Source organism: Pelobates fuscus, chromosome 5 (genome assembly GCF_036172605.1).
Source record: "Pelobates fuscus isolate aPelFus1 chromosome 5, aPelFus1.pri, whole genome shotgun sequence".
Lineage (NCBI taxonomy): Eukaryota > Metazoa > Chordata > Amphibia > Anura > Pelobatidae > Pelobates > Pelobates fuscus.
The window spans coordinates 13,357,357-13,375,577 of NC_086321.1; the positions used below are offsets into that span (position 1 = coordinate 13,357,357).

Sequence of the window (18,221 nt, forward strand, 5' to 3'; positions counted from 1 at the left end):
GTGTCGTCCGTGTTTGTGACTTTTAGCGTAGCAAGTCTTGGAAGTCTGGTTTACCGGTCGTTAGGATCCAATGGGTCCAGATCGTCTGGTATGTCTGTGATTTCCCCTCTCCCTGTAGGGTGAGCTCCTCGAGCGTTCTGAGTTCTTCCATGCGTTGGAACCAGGTTGCCATCGGGGGAGCGTGTTGTTTTTTCCAGAATACTGGGATCAGACTTTTAGCCACATTGAGGATTCTAACCGTGAGGGATTTATTATATACGGATGCTTTGGTTTTGGTGTGGTGGAGGAGGAGTGCTGCAGGGTCCTTCGGTGGTGGGGTGTCTGTGAATCTCTGAATGATTTTGTGTATGTGTTCCCAATAGGGTTGGATAATTGGGCATTCCCACCAGATGTGGATGTAGGTCCCTGTGTGACTTGTGCACCTCCAACATGTGTCGTCTGTTGTGGGGTCGTATGTGTGTGTTTGGAGCGGGGTGCGGTACCATAGGCTCAATGTTTTATAGGCTGTCTCCTGTGTCCCACTCGACGGAGCGCAGTGGAGTGTGAGTGTGCACATCTTGTCCCATTGGGCTGTTGTGAAGGTGGTATTAAGTGCTGCTTCCCATTTTCCCATGAAACTTGGGGGTGGCCTTCTCCTCAGTTGCATAAGCATACTATAGAGAATGGAGATGCCCTTCGCCAGGGGATCGGGGTCCATGCAGATACCTTCGAATTCCGTCAATGGTCTGGTGGCGTTATGTGTATGGAGTAGTGTTTGCGTGAACATGTGTAGTTGGCGGTACCTAAACTGTAGCATAAATGAGTTGCGTGTGTTCCCTGTCATTGCCTCGAGGGTTTTAAGTTGTCCACTGGTGGTCGCGTGGTGGAGTCTCGGGGTCTCTTGTCTCAAGAGTCTAGTTAGCGTCTTCGGTTCCTTCCCCGGGGGGAAGTTCTCGTTGTGGGTCAGTGGAAGTAGTGGGGATGGTGTGGAGGTGAGTGTCAGTGGTATGGCTAGCTTGTGCCATACCTGCATTGTGGCTTTGATTAGGGGGTGTGGAGCCGCCTGTCGTCTGCCCTGTGGGTGGTCTAGCCAGGGGAGGATCGAGATGGGTTTGCCTATCTGTACCGACTCTGTCTTTCCAGGGTTTGGGCACTCCTGTTTTGGTCCATTCTACTACTCGTTGAATATGCGAGGCACAATAGTATCTTTTGAAGTCAGGGAAGGCTAGCCCACCCTTCTCTTTCGGTAGCGTAAGTGTATCATGTTTTATCCGTGCCTTTAGTTTGTGCCAGGCGAATCTAAGGGCCATGGACCTGAGGGAAGTAAAAAAGGCCTCCGGGATGGCGCATGGGACCGCCTGGAACAGGTACAACACCCGTGGCAGGATGTTCATCTTGAGTACCCCTATTCTCCCGAACCACGAGAGCCGCACCTGCTCCCAGTCCCGAAAGTCTTTTCGGAAGATGTCAAGTAGCGGTTGAAAATTAGCTGTGTAGAGCTGGGTGAGGTCTCTCGTGATGTTCGTCCCTAAGTATCGCAGGGAGGTGCCTGACCACTGGAACGGGAGTTCCCGCTTCAGGGTTGTGGCTGTGCGTGATGGGATTGAAATATTGAGTATTGTGGATTTAGAGTAGTTTATCTTGAAATTCGACAGTACCCCGTACGCGTCGAATTCCTGTAGTATTGCTGGCATTGTGGTTTCTGGTTCGGTGACAAAGAATAGTAAGTCATCCGCGTACGCTGCTACTGAGTGCCGCTTCCTCCCTATTACTAGACCTGGTATAAGAGGGTTGTTGCGGATTGAAGTCAGGAATGGTTCAAAGGCTAGTATAAACAGGAGGGGTGAGAGGGGGCAGCCCTGTCTAGTCCCGTTCGTTATCGAGAAGGGGTCGGTGAAGGCTCCGTTGACGCATACTCGCGCCGTTGGTGTGGAGTAGATGGCTCTGATCCAGGACATCATGAATGGGCCCATCCCCAGCCGCTCTAGCACTTGGAACATAAAGTCCCATGATATTCTGTCAAAGGCCTTCTCTGCATCTGTTGAGAGCAGAAGAAGGCCCGTGTCACTGATTGTAGCGGCGTGGATCAGGGCAAGTGTCCTAGTCGTATTGTCCCTCGCTTCCCGATGTGGGGTGAAACCCACTTGATCATCGTGGATCAGGTCCGGGAGGTAGGCCTGTAGTCTCTGCGATAGTATCTTGGTGAAGAGTTTAATATCGCAGTTGAGCAGAGATATAGGCCGGTAGCTGGCACATGATTCAGGGTCTTTCCCCTCCTTAGGGATTAAACTGATGTTCGCCGCCAGGGACTGCGGTGGAATGTGGGTCCCGTCGCGGATCGCGTTGAGGGCTGCCAAAAGGCGTGGGAGAAGGAGTTCAGAGAAAGATTTATAGTACCGAATCGGGAGTCCGTCCGGACCTGGGCTCTTGCCCTGTTTGGTTTGTTTAAGGGCCCCTGTTAGTTCTTGTAGTGTGATTGGTTCGTCTAGTTCCGTGCTTGCCTCTTGTGTCAGACTAGTGCCTATGCGTGATTGTAGGTAGTGTGTTATGCGGGCTTTCTTCTCTGCTAGTTCCCTCTCTGTCAGGTGTGATTCTAGTGAGTATAAGTCTGCGTAATAGGACCGTATGGTGTCGGCCATGTCTCGTGGCATGTTTTGGAGGTGACCCTGTTTGTTCCTGATTTTGGGGATGTATGCTGTCGTTCTCTTCTTGGCAATCATGCGGGCAAGGAGGGCTCCGCATTTGTTGGCGTTAGTATGGAAAAACGCTTTGGAGTGAATGTATGCTCTATGGTAATTGGTGTTGAGGAGGGAGGAAAGTTCCCTGCGTAGGGCTGTCAGTTGCGCCCCGTCTGATGGGAGGTGGGATTGCTTGTGTGTGTCCTCTAACTTGCGTATGTCATTCAGTAGGGTGGTGAGTCTGGCGGTTTTTGCTCGTTTAAGGGCAGCACCTTTAGCTATAAAATGTCCCCTTATCACGCATTTGTGGGCTTCCCACAGGCAGAAGGGAGTGGTGTCAGGTGTGTCGTTCTCCGTGAAGTATTGTGTCAGTCGTGTTTTAGCTTTTGTCTGGGCTACTGGGTCGTTTAGAAGGTAGTCGTTTAGTCTCCAGTTATTGCATGTGGGTCTGAATAGCGGGGATGTCAGTGTCAGTTGGACTGGGGCATGATCCGACCAGGTAGCCGTGCCTATTGTGGATCGTCGGATTTCTGTCAGATAGTAGTGTGGTATTAGAAAGTAATCTATTCTTGAGTACGTACCATTGGGGGTCGAGTAGAAACTGTAGTCACGGTCGCCTGGATGGGTCGCTCTCCAGCAGTCTACTAGTCGGTGGACGTGTAGGGTTTTGTCAATGTCCTTCAGTATGTGTCGGGGTATTGAGGAGGTGCCTGTTGACGTGTCTAGGTGTGGGTTTAGGGCTACGTTCAAGTCTCCCCCTATAACCAGACAACCCGTGGCGAAGTTTGTTATAGCTCTGGTCACGGAGCTTAAGAAACGGTGTTGGCGTCTGTTAGGGGCGTAGAGGCATGCGAACGTGTAGGGTCGGTCTGCCACCATTCCCTTGACACAGACGTAGCGCCCCTGTGTGTCACTGAGGACGTCGGTGAGGTCGAAATGTAGGGATTTGTGTATCAGAATCGCCGTGCCTTTAGTTTTCCCTTCCGGGTTGTTACTGAGGAAGCATTGAGTGTATCTATGGTCTGTGAGTTTAGGGGCTTGACCCTCCTTAAAATGTGTCTCCTGGATTAGGACAACATGTGCCCTTTGACTGTGAAAGTGTCGGAGCGCTGTGGAACGCTTTTCCGGCACATTCAGGCCTTTTGCGTTTATGGATAGGAGGTTAATCTCCGCTCTCTTGTGAGCGGTGTATGAGTGCGAGGTCATGTCGTCTCCGGGTTGTCTGTTCGTGGGAAGGGGTGGGTCGGTGTGGTTGGGAGTGAGAGGGCGTGGGTGACGGGAAGGGTTACGCTACCAGCGTTAGCCTGCAGCTGCCCCTCCTCCTCCCGGGTCCCCGGGACGAAAGCTGCGCACTTACAAAGGCAACAAAATAAACCGTGAACAATTAACTGTTTACCTTAGTAGGTTGTATAGTTAGATAAAGGTGTGGGCTAGGTGGGAGCCGACTCGGCCGTACCAGTCGGTCCAGTCGGGTCCCCCTGCCGTAAACTGTACACCCCTGTCCGGTGGGAGCGTGACCTGTCTCTTCCTTTTCTCCAGAGGTCGATCTCTGTCTGGGGGTCGGGAATCTAGGTGGTATTTGAGTGTGTCCTTCCAGAGGACTGTGTGTGGGAAACCTCTGCCTGTCCTATGTCCTCCTTCCTCGCCCCTCTAGGAGATTGTCTTGCCAGCCTCAGCGGTCAGTATCGTGTGGGAGACCCCTCCCTCGGGTGTCCCGTTACTACTAGAGTATCCGGCCTAGTCTGCGTGGCCAGGGTGGTTTTGGGTAGTCTGTGTATTTCGATTGCCCCTCATCGCACGTCCCCATTCTGGCCCAGGGGTCTGGAAACTATACGGTTTTGGTCTAGGGGCTCGGGTGGGGATCCCCTCTGTATACTGTGGTATGAGTCCGGGTAGTGGGGGCCCTAGGGGGGGGGGGGGGGGGAGAGGGCAAGAACAAGAGTATGGGGCCTAGTAGCTCAGGTTATGGAGGTGACCTCTCCGGTTTACGAGTTCAGGGGGGGGGGGGAACCATCTCTCCCTTCTACTTCCACCCTCCAGATCCCCCTCCCCAAACAGCCAAGATGCCCCATTGGTCAGTCCAGGCCCCGGTAGTCCCATTTCAAGAAGAGTCCCTGGTACATATCAAGTCCCCTGCTTGTACCCCTGCACCCTCCCCCCACCCCAGGAATGCAGCAGAAACACAAAGAACAGTGTCCCTATGTAATGTCTGTGTGTTTGTGTGGCTTAGGGCCTAGTTGGTTGCGCTTATAGTTACGTGTTCCGCCGGCCCCTCTTCGTCTTCATGGTCTCTTGTCGCGGCTAGTGGGGCGCTCCGGCCGGTCTCGCAGTTTCCGTCCGGGTCCTCTGTCGGCGCTGTGATTGTGGCTGTCCCCGTAATGGTGGCGGAGGGCCGTTATAGTAGTCGAGTGGGTCCGGCCAGTTCATCTGTAGCGGGGGCAAATGGAGTTCGTCTGTGAGATCTTTCAGATCTTGTGCAGTACGGATCTGTCTAGGGCCGCCGGTAGTATTGGCAATAAGGCCTGTCGGGAATGTCCATCTGTACCTGACGTTCTGGTTGGCCAGAGCTCTGGTCAGTGGTTTCAGAGCTCTGCGATATCCCAAGGTGGCAGGGCAAAGGTCTGGAAACAATTGAAGCTGTTGTCCGTTGTGTGTGACTTCTCTTCTGTTACGGGCCTCGTGAAGGATCTCTTCTTTCAGGGCATAGACTTCCAGGCAGCAGATCACATCCCTTGGCGGGGCCTCTGGTGGGCCTCTGGGTCTAAGCGCCCTGTGTGCCCTGACGAATGTTATGGGGGTCCCTTCGGGGCGGTCCAGGAGGCCATTAAATATGGTCGTGAGCAGGCCCGTTAGCTGTGCGGGGGTCTCTTCCCCTTCTTGTAGGCCCCTTATCCGTATATTATTTCTGCGGCCCCTATTGTCTAGGTCCTCTATATGTCGTGCCATGGCCTGCATTTGGGTCATTTGGATAGCTTGGGTCTTTGTCTGGGAGGTTTGTGCTTCTGTCAATTTATCATGGTCTGCCTCTATTTGGGCCATGCGGTCCGCCATACCTTGTATGTCTTCCCTCATTAATTGAAGGTCTGCCCTGATGGATGCCTGAAGGGCCGTGTTGGCGGTCGCCAGGTCTGCCCGGGTGGGTAATTCTTTCAGGAGGCTTAGCCAGTCCGGTGGTGGGGCTGCCATGTGGTCTCCTCTCTCTGGGGATTGCGAGGTGGGAGTAGAGGCTTCAGACTGCGTGTAGGCCTCCGAGGCCGCCCGGGAGGTCGGGTCCGGTGTCGCGGCCAGGAACTGCCGCATAGAGGCATGCATCTGTGCTTGGCGGGTCCCCGAGGGTCTGGGGGTACTCCCTGCTTTAGAGTGCTTTCCCATAACGGGGTGAGGCGGCGGATTGTAAGCTGTTTTCGGGCTTGGTCGGAGGAGCTAAAGATTTATGCGGCCATTCCGTTCCGCTGCCAGGCCACGCCTGTCTCAATGTTTATCCACTTTTTTCGTTATATGTGTGAATAATATTCGGTTTGGTTTATACATATTTGTATCTCTCTGTGTGTCCACCTTTCCAATTCATTTCTCCCTGTGATAGTCATCTTTTTATTTCATTTTTTATTTTTTAAAACCTCTCTACCTTTCCACTCTCCCCGTATTTCCTCTTCCATGTGAATAATGGTATACAAGCTATTTATGGGTTTCCACTATGGAGATTGCATTCAAAATTATTTCATCCCAATTGACCTGTTTTAGAATGGATCTGGTGGAAACCATACCCCAAAACATGTCCACTGTGGGGACTTTATTCCAGGGTGGATGACTGCATGTGTTTACCGGTCTCTATGTTTGTGTGTGTGTATAAACAAATATTGCTATTGGTTTTTATCCAAATTATCATTCAAGGATTATAGAAAGAAAAATTACTTTCTCATAGAAGAGAATATTATTTTGAGTAAAGATGATTTAAAAAAAATAAACCTGAACCAGCAGCTTATACTCTTGTTTTATTTAATATTTCTTGAAATGTTCTAGAATTAAATACACATTTTGTGTTTTCAAGAACTCTACAGTAAGTATCATAGAAATACAAAGACTTATTCTCAGTATTGCAATGAATTTAACCAGTTTAATCCACCACTCCAAGATTCCACGGTCTTCTCCAACTATCATTCCTATCAAAACGTGTAATAGTTTGTCTCATTTGTTGTTAATTTCCCCATTTTATAGCAATTTAAAAGCCCTGCTCAGTATGTTGGCGCTATATAAAATGCCAACTTTAAAATTTAACTTTTCAACTGTATGCAGCAATGTCTTCTTACCCACCCCCTCTTTCTCCAGCCCTTGGTATACTAAATTCACATTTATTGATGTGCTTTTAGAATCATAGAAACATAGTGTAGCGGAATGGGCATGTGCCAGTTACTTTTTATTCCCTATATTGGCTGTCCGTATTTCCCCCCCCCCCCCCCTTTTAGTTTGTGTGGTTCTCCTTTGGCCGTTCGGGAGACTTCATACGAACGGACTCCATTTGTCTCCCAAACAAGGACCATCCCTGTACCCCATTAGAACGTTAACACCAACCACTTAAGTGCAAAACCGCAAGGGAAACAATTAATAAATGCTCTCCTCGGTGGCCGCCTTTTTGTATAACCGAACACGTGGCTGGGAGAATGGCGGCCATCTTGTCTCCCGAACGAGGGCAGCGGTATTTGGTCGTCGAGTGCCTGGAACTATTTTTGGCTTTGCACACCGATAAACTGCCGACCGCTGCCCGTTCCGTTTCCCAACCACCTACACAAACGGCGTTCGGGAGATATAAAGTACCGAACTTGGGGAGCATTCGTATCGTGAAAGCAAGAGATTCCCTTGTATGGTTTTCGCACAGGAACCTCACGAACAGAGACCCGCCAGGGCACCTATGTTCCTGGAACTCATTTCGGCTACCACCTCGTGTCTGGCCGGTCAAATCTTCTACACTATGCTGTTCCCCTTCCTGCAGGAGAAACTTGTTGGATTTGTCCTTTCATATTGAACCGATAATGAGATGGGGGTGATTTGGTTCTGCCTTAGTTTTGTATATCCCATAGTTTTTTGACCTTGGCATATGCAAAGGAACCTAAACATCCTATTCACATGTTAGGCTCGCCAGTTCAATCAACTAGCACTCAGTCTTACTAAAGTCACCTAGTGAACCTTCCCTAGTGTGCCCTACTCAGTGTGGTCAGCTAGCCTAGTGTCTATTGACACCCACTTGTTTGATTTATCCTCTGACATGTCAGGCATTATATTCACCACTTCACTTGTCTACTATGATCTTGTTAATGTGCCATTAACAGCCTGTTTGTATATCCCTGCAAAATATAAAGAACTAAACCTCAAAAAACCTTGAAAAATTCCCGATGAGAATTTTCAATAATTGCCTCAAGCAGTCTGTGTTTAATTACTGTAAACAATTAATTTATTACGAAAGTCACAGGACAGAACTAGGGAAGCACACGACCAAAAGATGTCTGACACGTTTTGTTCCTCGGAAGCACTCCCTTTTACACCATCCAGTTTACATGCAACGTGTGGGGAAAAATACTGTAACTAATTCATGATTGTAGGAGTCTGACACTCCTGGTTCCCCTGGTATATTACCTGGTGGGCACGCCATGCCTCTCTTTGTTTGATCTTTCAGCTGTTGGATAGTGGATAACTCTGTAACTTGCTATTTGTACATGGGATTGCCTTATTTATTAGATCATAACTCAAAATAAATTGATCCAAAAGGATTCAGTTCGTTACTGATCCATTCAAGGACTTTTATTTCATGTTTATCAATTCAGATGCTTCCGAATTGCATGATTTAAGACCAAATTCGATGCACATGTGTACTGCTCACATCCTCTCTGTAAAAATATGCTGTTCTTTTTTTATTTGTAACTTATTTCTCTTGCTTCTCCCCCCTGTACTTTAAGGAGTCGGCTGGAGGAGATCTTCAGTCTCCCTTAACCCCAGAAAGTATCAACGGAACGGATGATGAAAGAACCACTCCAGAAGTGACGCAAAACTCTGAACCAAGGGCTGAAACCACGCAGAATGCATTACCATATACACATAGGTACCGGTTCCATTCCCAAATTCTGACTAATTGACCTGCACCGCTGCTGCTGGTGGAGCAGAGTTTCATGTTTGCTGTAGACTGACTGTGCTGGAATTTCTGTATTCTGCTGGGACGGTCAGTGTTCCGTAACGGAATGTTGGGCATCTTTCATTAATGTACTTTATCTGCGGGCACAATGGGGTGGGATGGATGGCAAGCTAAAATCAGTGAGTGCCACAGACAGAACTGATTGTCACAGTAATAGCTGGCACAGTAATTGTTTTATTTTTTTTATATACAATCGGTATATATGGAGGATGGCAGATTATTAGATGTGAATGTATTGCCGATGGGAAATAGGAACGTTGGCAAAGGGCTCGCTTTGATTATGTTTGTATGGTTGTTACATTTTTTTTTTTTTTTACAAAGGAATTTATCGTTTTTTTTTTATTCTTGAACTATTAATATTAAATGAATACCTCGTTAAACGCAGTGAAAAATAGTTTTAAAAAATTTGAGCTAAAATGAGGTTACTGTCCCCTATTTGCACAGCCTTCTATCACGATATGTAACCTAGTGCTGATCTGATGACGGGTATTATAACAGTATTTTTATTTATCTTCTGGCCGTTTAATCATTTTAAAAATGTTTGCTGTGTGTCCCTTTTATAAGTGCTTTGGTGCTAAATGATATATTTTATTTTCAATATTTTATCAGCTAATTAATGCATTACCTTCCATGTATCCTGTTTAGCATAAAATATTACCTGGTGCAGAATTTAAAGAGACCAGACCTCATTGCCAACATGCAACGTTCCATTTGAAGGATGTTTTTGTTATTGTAGCACTGAGAACTTCTATCTCAGACTGTGCATGAAGGTCTCTCTCTTGATATGCAATTGTAATGTTTATACAAATGTTAATGCTGCATGCGATCTGAGCCTCGCTATGGACCAGATCAACTAAAATCCTTTCTTCCCTGTGAGCAATGCTTCTCACACAGGTTCACTTCTCTCCACGGAACCATTTGAATCGGGTTTTCACTAATTTATTTCTTACTTGTACTTTGTGCAGTTTAGTACTTCCCTTTGATTTCCTGAATTATTAGTAGCATTTTTTCCCCGTGTTTTTAGTAGATAGGATCAGTTTCTAACAAGTGTCAAATTCAGCCTTGTAGGCCTTAGTGAACAGGTCTTTTAAAATATGAGGTTTTCTTAGCAGAACACGTAAAACAATGTAACAGTATAAATGGATTCACTCACATTGTCCAGAGCCACCTTAGGCTCTATGTAACGGGCTCACAGGTGCCCCCTTCCCGGCCTTTGGTTACCAATAGGATCTGGATAGAGGCCACCAAAAGAATATTCTTATATCGGAAATGTACTTTATTGCATTATACAATACAAAGATAAAAAGCAAGAAGGTAGGCTATAAAATGCCAAAATTATATGATGTAATATAACAAATACAAAATACTTGTCACCCCTGCCTGGCCTCTCAGTAGCACAATGTGACTCGACTTCCGTTTTCATCAGCTGTATATAAATCTCCGCAGTCCATTTGTAGGGTCCAGTAAAGGAGTCCGAATGCTGTCTCTGGAACAAGTGAGTAGATATACATAAAAGTTTATTTTTCGAATCGCCATCTCCTCCAAAGTGATTGTACGGATTTAAAATGCCCAGTAGTTTTTTTTTACTTGCAATGAAAATTTGTAGACGTTGGGTATTTTAAAAGCACAGCTAACACACTCTTCTTTTCCAATTAATGATTCATAGCAAGCAAGTTGCGAGGCTTTTTTTAAGAATTAGTCGGGCCAAGCTTGTCGGAAAATATTAATATCTCATAATAACAAATGTTCAAGTGTGTTAAGGTTATCTTAAAAATCCAGAACTCCTGAACTTCTCCACTCTTTTCGTTCTACTTTGAATAGTGAACTGGCTTCTTACGTTCCTCAATAGGAAATCGTTTTTGCAGCTGTTGTCAATTATCAGAGAATTTTCACCAAAGATAAAAAAAAATCTTTATGGATGATGGCTGTTTGTTCAGTACACAGATTCCATTTATTTGTGTGAATGGTCTTACGGGAGTTAAAGTAGAGTCTGCAGTCACTGGGTGACGCCTTTCCAACCATTAGATTTTTAAAATAATCCTGATTTAACAATTTTGTTTCTTTCTATTGCAATTGTGGATATTTCGTTCTTTTTGGAGCCATTGCCACAGATATGTTGATCGTGCCAGTGCTTGGGGGCAGATGGTACATAGGGCGCAAGGGGTAGACTGAAAAAATTGCCATTTTGAAAAAGGAGTGGGTGTCTGTAACGATCATAAATTGCAGCAAAAGATCAAAGACGTGTTTTTGATAACTTTTATAGTCTGTTCTGAATACAATGGGGGCTTTGCATAAAAGAGTGCTGTATTCTGAAAATGTACTTAATGTAGGCAAGTCACCATGGAAACCAGTAAACCGTAGCCACATTGCATTGGAGTCTCCCCCCCCCCCCCCCCCCACCCCATGTCCATGTTTATACCACTTTAAAACAGACACCTTTTATACATTATTCTAGTCATTCTAAACATCCTGCTTTCCTTTTCTGTACTGTGGGATGCTGGGAACTACTTGATAAATTCTCGATTCTCTTAGAGGTTAGATACTTTAAACTGATTTTATACAAAGTACGTTTTAGTGACCGTGCCATGTTAAAACAGGAATTGGATTTGGAGATGAAGCGATGTATTCTGGGAATTGAGCTGTGTAGATGTTTCTCTTTGGGAATATGACCGACTCCATGCTCGACTCATTCATTCTGGTGTGTAAGTGTAAAGCACCAGTTTGAGACATTTTGAGATTGGTTTCCCCGTCTTGTCACATTAACAACCCAAATACCCCCCCCCCCCCCCCTCCTCCAATCAAATGCTTTGAATTCAAGGCTCCTCTATGAGAAGCATCAGAGGACGTTTGTAGTCTCGCCTCGCTGCTGTCCCAATGTCACTTCTACATATTCTACAGAACTTCTATTTTAATTGGTACCATAACCCCTGTGTTTCCCTGAGTTTTGCGCAATTTAGTTTAAAACAAGGCGTGACTATGCAGCTTTGGTAAAATTCTCCAATTCAGCAACTTTTTGCTTAGAATTTTCAATTCGGTTTATAATTCACTCCAGTTCTCCACTGAATTCCTGCAATTCCGGTGAATGACCATCATGGCAAATGTCCATCAGAGCTGTGTCCAGGGCTCAGCGCTCAATATGTTACTATAAAGGAAGGCATCATTAGTGCATTTTGTTTTCTTTAAATCATTTTTATATCTATTTAAATATATTGGGATGTATCCTCTACAAGCAAACTGGCGTCTAGATTCCCGGTTCCTAAATGTTAGAACTGTGCTGTCAATTCTACACAACACAACACGATATAGGAGCATACGATTTCAGTGTACACATGTGGGACGGGCAGAATAGGAATTCTCTAACTGCTGAAATCCAGATACAGTAATCCTCTGCCAGACTGTGAGAATTATGGGATTTTCCCAGATAAGTGCTGTAGTCCAAGGATAGTTTGACATTTGGTCTGCTGCTCGGTATTGCTTAACCCCCTTCTTGCTTGTACAACGTGTTTCTCAACCCTCTGGCACCAAACAAGCAAATCCTACAGAGATTTATTAATTATGTCCGGTTGTGACAACATTTAGACTAAAACAGCAAAACTAAATTTCAGCAAATTTTGGCCTAAATATGACGTTTTCAACAATGTTTTGTAATTTAGCAAACAGAAGGAATTTAGATACAGACGTAGCCTCAACCTGTGTTTACACCTCGCCCCTCTGCCAGTCCTTACATTGGCTCCCTGTATCCTATAGGAGTCAATTCAAAGTGCTAACCCATACATTTAAAGCACTGAACAATTCCAGCCCCTCTTATATCTCTTCACTGATCCAGAGGTATGCCCCTCCTCGTACCCTCCGCTCTGCCCGCGACCACCTCCTGACCGCTGCTCGCACCCGTACGGCCAACTCACGCTTGCAGGACTTCTCACGGGCGGCTCCTCTCCTATGGAATAACTTGCCTACTGCCATCAGACTCTCCCCTAGTCTTCAATCATTTAAGAAGGGCCTTAAATCCCATCTCTTCAGGAAAGCGTATGGCCTCCCAGAGTAATCTCTCCCTTACATACCTGTCTCTTGCTCTCCTATGGGATAGTGCTTTGCTCTCTCCTCCAGCTCTGCTCACTCCTACTTGATATTTCCTATCCTAATGTTTCTAATACCCCACCTCCTATAGACTGTAAGCTCATTTGAGCAGGGTCCTCTTCAACCTATTATTCCTGTAAGTTTTCTTGTAATTGTCTTATTTATTGTTACATTCCCCCCTCTCAAAATATTGTAAAGCGCTACGGAATCTGTTGGCGCTATATAAATGGCAATAATAATAATAATAATAATAAGTATAATGAAATCAGTGTTTACAAAATGCTAATTACCTCTTCCTTTTAATGATTGATTAGAGAACTCGTTTAGCTTGCTCTTTAAATGAGTTTTTATTAGTTTGAGTACATCATAAAAGATTCATCACCTCTTTTAACTTACTTTACTGCCAATAACAGGCTGTCTGCAATGGACTGCAGGATTTAATTTTCAATATTTCGGGGTTCTCTTAACCCCTTAAGGACACATGACATGTGTGACATGTCATGATTCCCTTTTATTCCAAAAGTTTGGTCCTTAAGGGGTTAAATTAACCCCTCTGTAGCTATTTCAGGATTCATTTTAAATATCTCTTGGAGAGTCGGCCACAATCCTGTTATCTGTTCTATGTATGTGCGTGGGGGAGGGGGGGTGGGGGTGATAAATCTATGTACATGTATGCCGAATTTAGTATGTAAAGTAGTAATGATAATTTATGTATAGTATGTACAGCAGGGATGGTGTGATCTAAGTGTAGTATGAACATATGTCGAAGTTACATTGCATTTTAAACATATTCTGTTTTTGTATATTCTAAACATCCAGAAGGTTTTAACTGAAAGAATTTATTAAAATACTACATCGTCATGCTGCTAGTTATGTGTCAAATTGTAAAATGAGTAAATTATCTTTATTATTGAGCTTGAGCAGGAAAACCATTTTTTAATCTTTAATTATTTTTGTGTCTACTAAATTCTAGTTCTAACTTTATAACCGTGTTCCAAAGTGTCTATATTTGTTGAAGATTGTGATGCACTCTAATATTTGAACTTTTTGTGCTGAAAAAGGGTTACCTTTGTACAAAAAACAAACGGGAGAGGTGGGGGGTGGGAGGTGGGGAGTTTTCTCTAGTTCAAAGCAGATTAATAAATTCATACCTGTAATCTTAGGGGATTTGGGGTGTTTGATATTTTGGTATAAAATGTGTCCTTTCTTCCAGCTGCTGATATTTTATACCTTGTACTTGATTTTAATTGTCTTCTTCGGATCTTGTAACGTTTTTATTAGACATTGATACAGTAGTTAATGCTTAAAGTGAACCTGTCCTCCGAAATGTTCTTTCACAGATTATAAACGGTACACGTACGTCATGATTTCACATCTTTTTATGGAAATGTTATGGCGTGTTTTGTAGCTATTCCTCAGAAATCATTACATTGCAAAGAAAACTGCATGACTGTGTGTCTGATTTATTAACAAGAGGGCCGTTCTATGGAAAACGCAGATAGAAAAATCCGCCGTCAAAATAAATTGGTCATCGGCAGAATTCTGTAGGCGAAGGGTCGATTTTATTTCTTTTCTGTTTCTACCAGCCTATAGTTACTCACCTTTCTCAGTATTTAATTTGGAACTTTATGACTACATGATTAATACATTTAATAAGGCTGTCCTATATGGATCTTCGGGGCTTCTAAATTAGACACAATGTGCTTTTATTTTAAAACTCTTCTGAGGCCCATTTTAATGAACCTGACATGGGAAAAAAACTACTTTTAAAAGAGCTTAAAATTCTATTTATACATAGTAGTTTTGCTAGCAAATGTATAGATTCAGAGAAAAACCTACGTATTTAAAAAAAAATTCCTCAGCAGACGCCAAACAGAGGAGGAGCGTGGGTGGATCATAGTTTGGTGTTTCACAAGTGTAACACCCGCCTCTTTAACTAGATCATGGAGGGCCAACTGAGGCTTTTTTTTTTTTTTTTTTTTTTTCGGATTGTAAAATACATATTTTGCTATATCACATAGCAGACAAATATAGAAACCTAGAATGTGACGGCAGATAAGAACCATTCGGCCCATCTAGTCTGCCCAATTTTCTAAATACTTTCATTAGTCCCTGGCCTTATCTTATAGTTAGGATAGCCTTATGCCTATCCCACGCATGCTTAAACTCCTTTACTGTGTTAACCTCTACCACTTCAGCTGGAAGGCTATTCCATGCATCCACTACCCTCTCAGTAAAGTAATACTTCCTGATATTATTTTTAAACCTTTGTCCCTCTAATTTAAGACTATGTCCTCTTGCTGTGGTAGTTTTTCTTCTTTTAAATATAGTCTCCTCCTTTACTGTGTTGATTCCCTTTTATGTATTTAAATGTTTCTATCATATCCCCCCTGTCTCGTCTTTCCTCCAAGCTATACATGTTAAGATCCTTTAACCTTTCCTGGTAAGTTTTATCCTGCAATCCATGAACCAGTTTAGTAGCCCTTCATTGAACTCTCTCTAAGGTATCAATATCCTTCTGAAGATACGGTCTCCAGTACTGCGTACAATACTCCAAGTGAGGTCTCACCAGTGTTCTGTACAATGGCATGAGCACTTCTCTCTTTCTACTGCTAATACCTCTCCCTATACAACCAAGCATACTGCTAGCATTTCCTGCTGCTCTATTACATTGTCTGCCTACCTTCAAGTCATGAGAAATAATCACCCCTAAATCCCTTTCCTCAGATGTTGAGGTTAGGACTCTATCAAATATTCTGTACTCTGCCCTTGGGTTTTTACGTCCAAGATGCATTATCTTGCACTTATCCACATTAAATGTCAGTTGCCACAACTCTGACCATTTTTCTAGTTTACCTAAATCATTTGCCATTTAGCTTATCCCTCCTGGAACATCAACCCTGTTACATATCTTAGTATCCTCAGCAAAACAAAAAATGCATTAAAAAAATCTGTTTCCTGAATTGAAATGCTGTGTTATCAAAACCTGCAGAATCCAATATTTTTACCACAGTTTTGGAGTAATTCCTGTAACCTCCCAGATAATCTGTACCTATAGTTCCTGTCCTGATACAGTACAGAAATAGCTGGTAGTCCTGAGTTTGCAAGACCTGATTTTGAGCTTCATTTCCTTCAGTTAACAACCCGCCATAAATCACCCCGCTGCTTACATGATATGTGGAAATGTATGAACTTTATGCTATAAATGTAATGTGACCTATCCTTGGTTTTCTGCCCCTCCTTAGTTATAACTGTGTAGCTGTAACTTTGTTGAAGATAGTTGGGTGCTATACGAATGCCTTTCAATGCCCCAGTCCTAGATCTTCATCGTATCGAATCTTCCTTAGTTATAACTGTGTAGCTGTAACTTTGTTGAAGATAGTTGGGTGCTATACGAATGCCTTTCAATGCCCCAGTCCTAGATCTTCATCGTATCGAATCTTCCTTAGTTATAACTGTGTAGCTGTAACTTTGTTGAAGATAGTTGGGTGCTATACGAATGCCTTTCAATGCCCCAGTCATAGATCTTCATCGTATCGAATCTTCCTTAGTTATAACTGTGTAGCTGTAACTTTGTTGAAGATAGTTGGGTGCTATACGAATGCCTTTCAATGCCCCAGTCCTAGATCTTCATCGTATCGAATCTTCCTTAGTTATAACTGTGTAGCTGTAACTTTGTTGAAGATAGTTGGGTGCTATACGAATGCCTTTCAATGCCCCAGTCATAGATCTTCATCGTATCGAATCTTCCTTAGTTATAACAGTGTAGCTGTAACTCTGTTGAAGATAGTTGGGTGCTATACGATGCCTTTCAATGCCCCAGTCCTAGATCTTCATCGTATCGAATCTTCCTTAGTTATAACAGTGTAGCTGTAACTCTGTTGAAGATAGTTGGGTGCTATATGAATGCCTTTCAATGCCCCAGTCATAGATCTTCATCGTATCGAATCTTCCTTAGTTATAACTGTGTAGCTGTAACTCTGTTGAAGATAGTTGGGTGCCATACGAATGCCTTACAATGCCCCAGTCATAGATCTTCATCGTATCGAATCTTCCTTAGTTATAACTGTGTAGCTGTAACTCTGTTGAAGATAGTTGGTTGCTATACGAATGCCTTTCAATGCCCCAGTCCTAGATCTTCATCGTATCGAATCTTCCTTAGTTATAACAGTGTAGCTGTAACTTTGTTGAAGATAGTTGGTTGCTATACGATGCCTTTCAATGCCCCAGTCCTAGATCTTCATCGTATCGAATCTTCCTTAGTTATAACAGTGTAGCTGTAACTCTGTTGAAGATAGTTGGGTGCTATACGATGCCTTTCAATGCCCCAGTCCTAGATCTTCATCGTATCGAATCTTCCTTAGTTATAACAGTGTAGCTGTAACTCTGTTGAAGATAGTTGGGTGCTATACGATGCCTTTCAATGCCCCAGTCCTAGATCTTCATCGTATCGAATCTTCCTTAGTTATAACAGTGTAGCTGTAACTCTGTTGAAGATAGTTGGGTGCTATATGAATGCCTTTCAATGCCCCAGTCATAGATCTTCATCGTATCGAATCTTCCTTTGATGTAAATATTATTTTACTTAAATTAGTTTAGTTTTGCTTTAACACTTGCTATGTATTCTGGAATATTTGTTTCCTGCTCTTGCCAGGAATTCAAACTGAATTAAACGTTTGAATTGTCGTAAATTAAAATTTTAGGCCAGAATGCGCAAAAGATTTATACCCTTAACTCCGAATTGTAATGAATTGAAATCTGAGGGGCAAAATGTAGTAAAGAGTCCGATAAATCTATAGTATTAGCCTCCATTTTGCTGTTTCTAAGTTCTCAGATTGTAGCAATTTAACTCCAATCTTTATTGTCATTACAACCATTCGTCAGCAAATCTGTTCTTCAAATATCCATCTTCTTCAACACTAATTCATTCTGGGGAAATCGGCAAAAAAAAGGCTTCACGTCCAAGTTGTTTTTATTATTGGCATAATATTTCATTGAAACCTTGGATTTATAACTAGCTCATTCACTTCAAACATAAATAACTACAATTTCTACAAATATTCCCAATTTCTTAAATGACTTCCCAATTTATTTGTTCATCCTTTATAAAAGCAGATTTGGAGATTGTGGTATCCCGTGTCCGTGATCTCTTATCCAGATGTGAAACATTCGATCCTTTCCAGTAATAATGAGTTAATTTTGTTACTGTAATAAAGATCCCTGTTCAAAGCTGGTCGGAGGAGTCTGTTCGTAAAGGAACGCTCATATCGCAGATCAGACTAATAGCCGCTGCCAGACTTCGCACT

At 43.6% G+C, this 18,221-nt stretch overlaps 1 protein-coding gene across 3 annotated transcripts in view; it reads left to right on the forward strand.

Annotated features, from left to right (window-relative positions):
* The window catches only part of HOMER1 (homer scaffold protein 1), a 102,812-nt gene that overhangs the window by 39,160 nt on the left and 45,431 nt on the right, over window positions 1–18,221 (forward strand). For all 3 annotated transcript variants that reach the window (XM_063453581.1, XM_063453582.1, XM_063453583.1), the window contains one exon: window positions 8,606–8,748. In XM_063453581.1, the coding sequence (XP_063309651.1) occupies window positions 8,606–8,748 (143 nt within the window). The remainder of the gene's footprint in view (window positions 1–8,605; window positions 8,749–18,221) is intronic.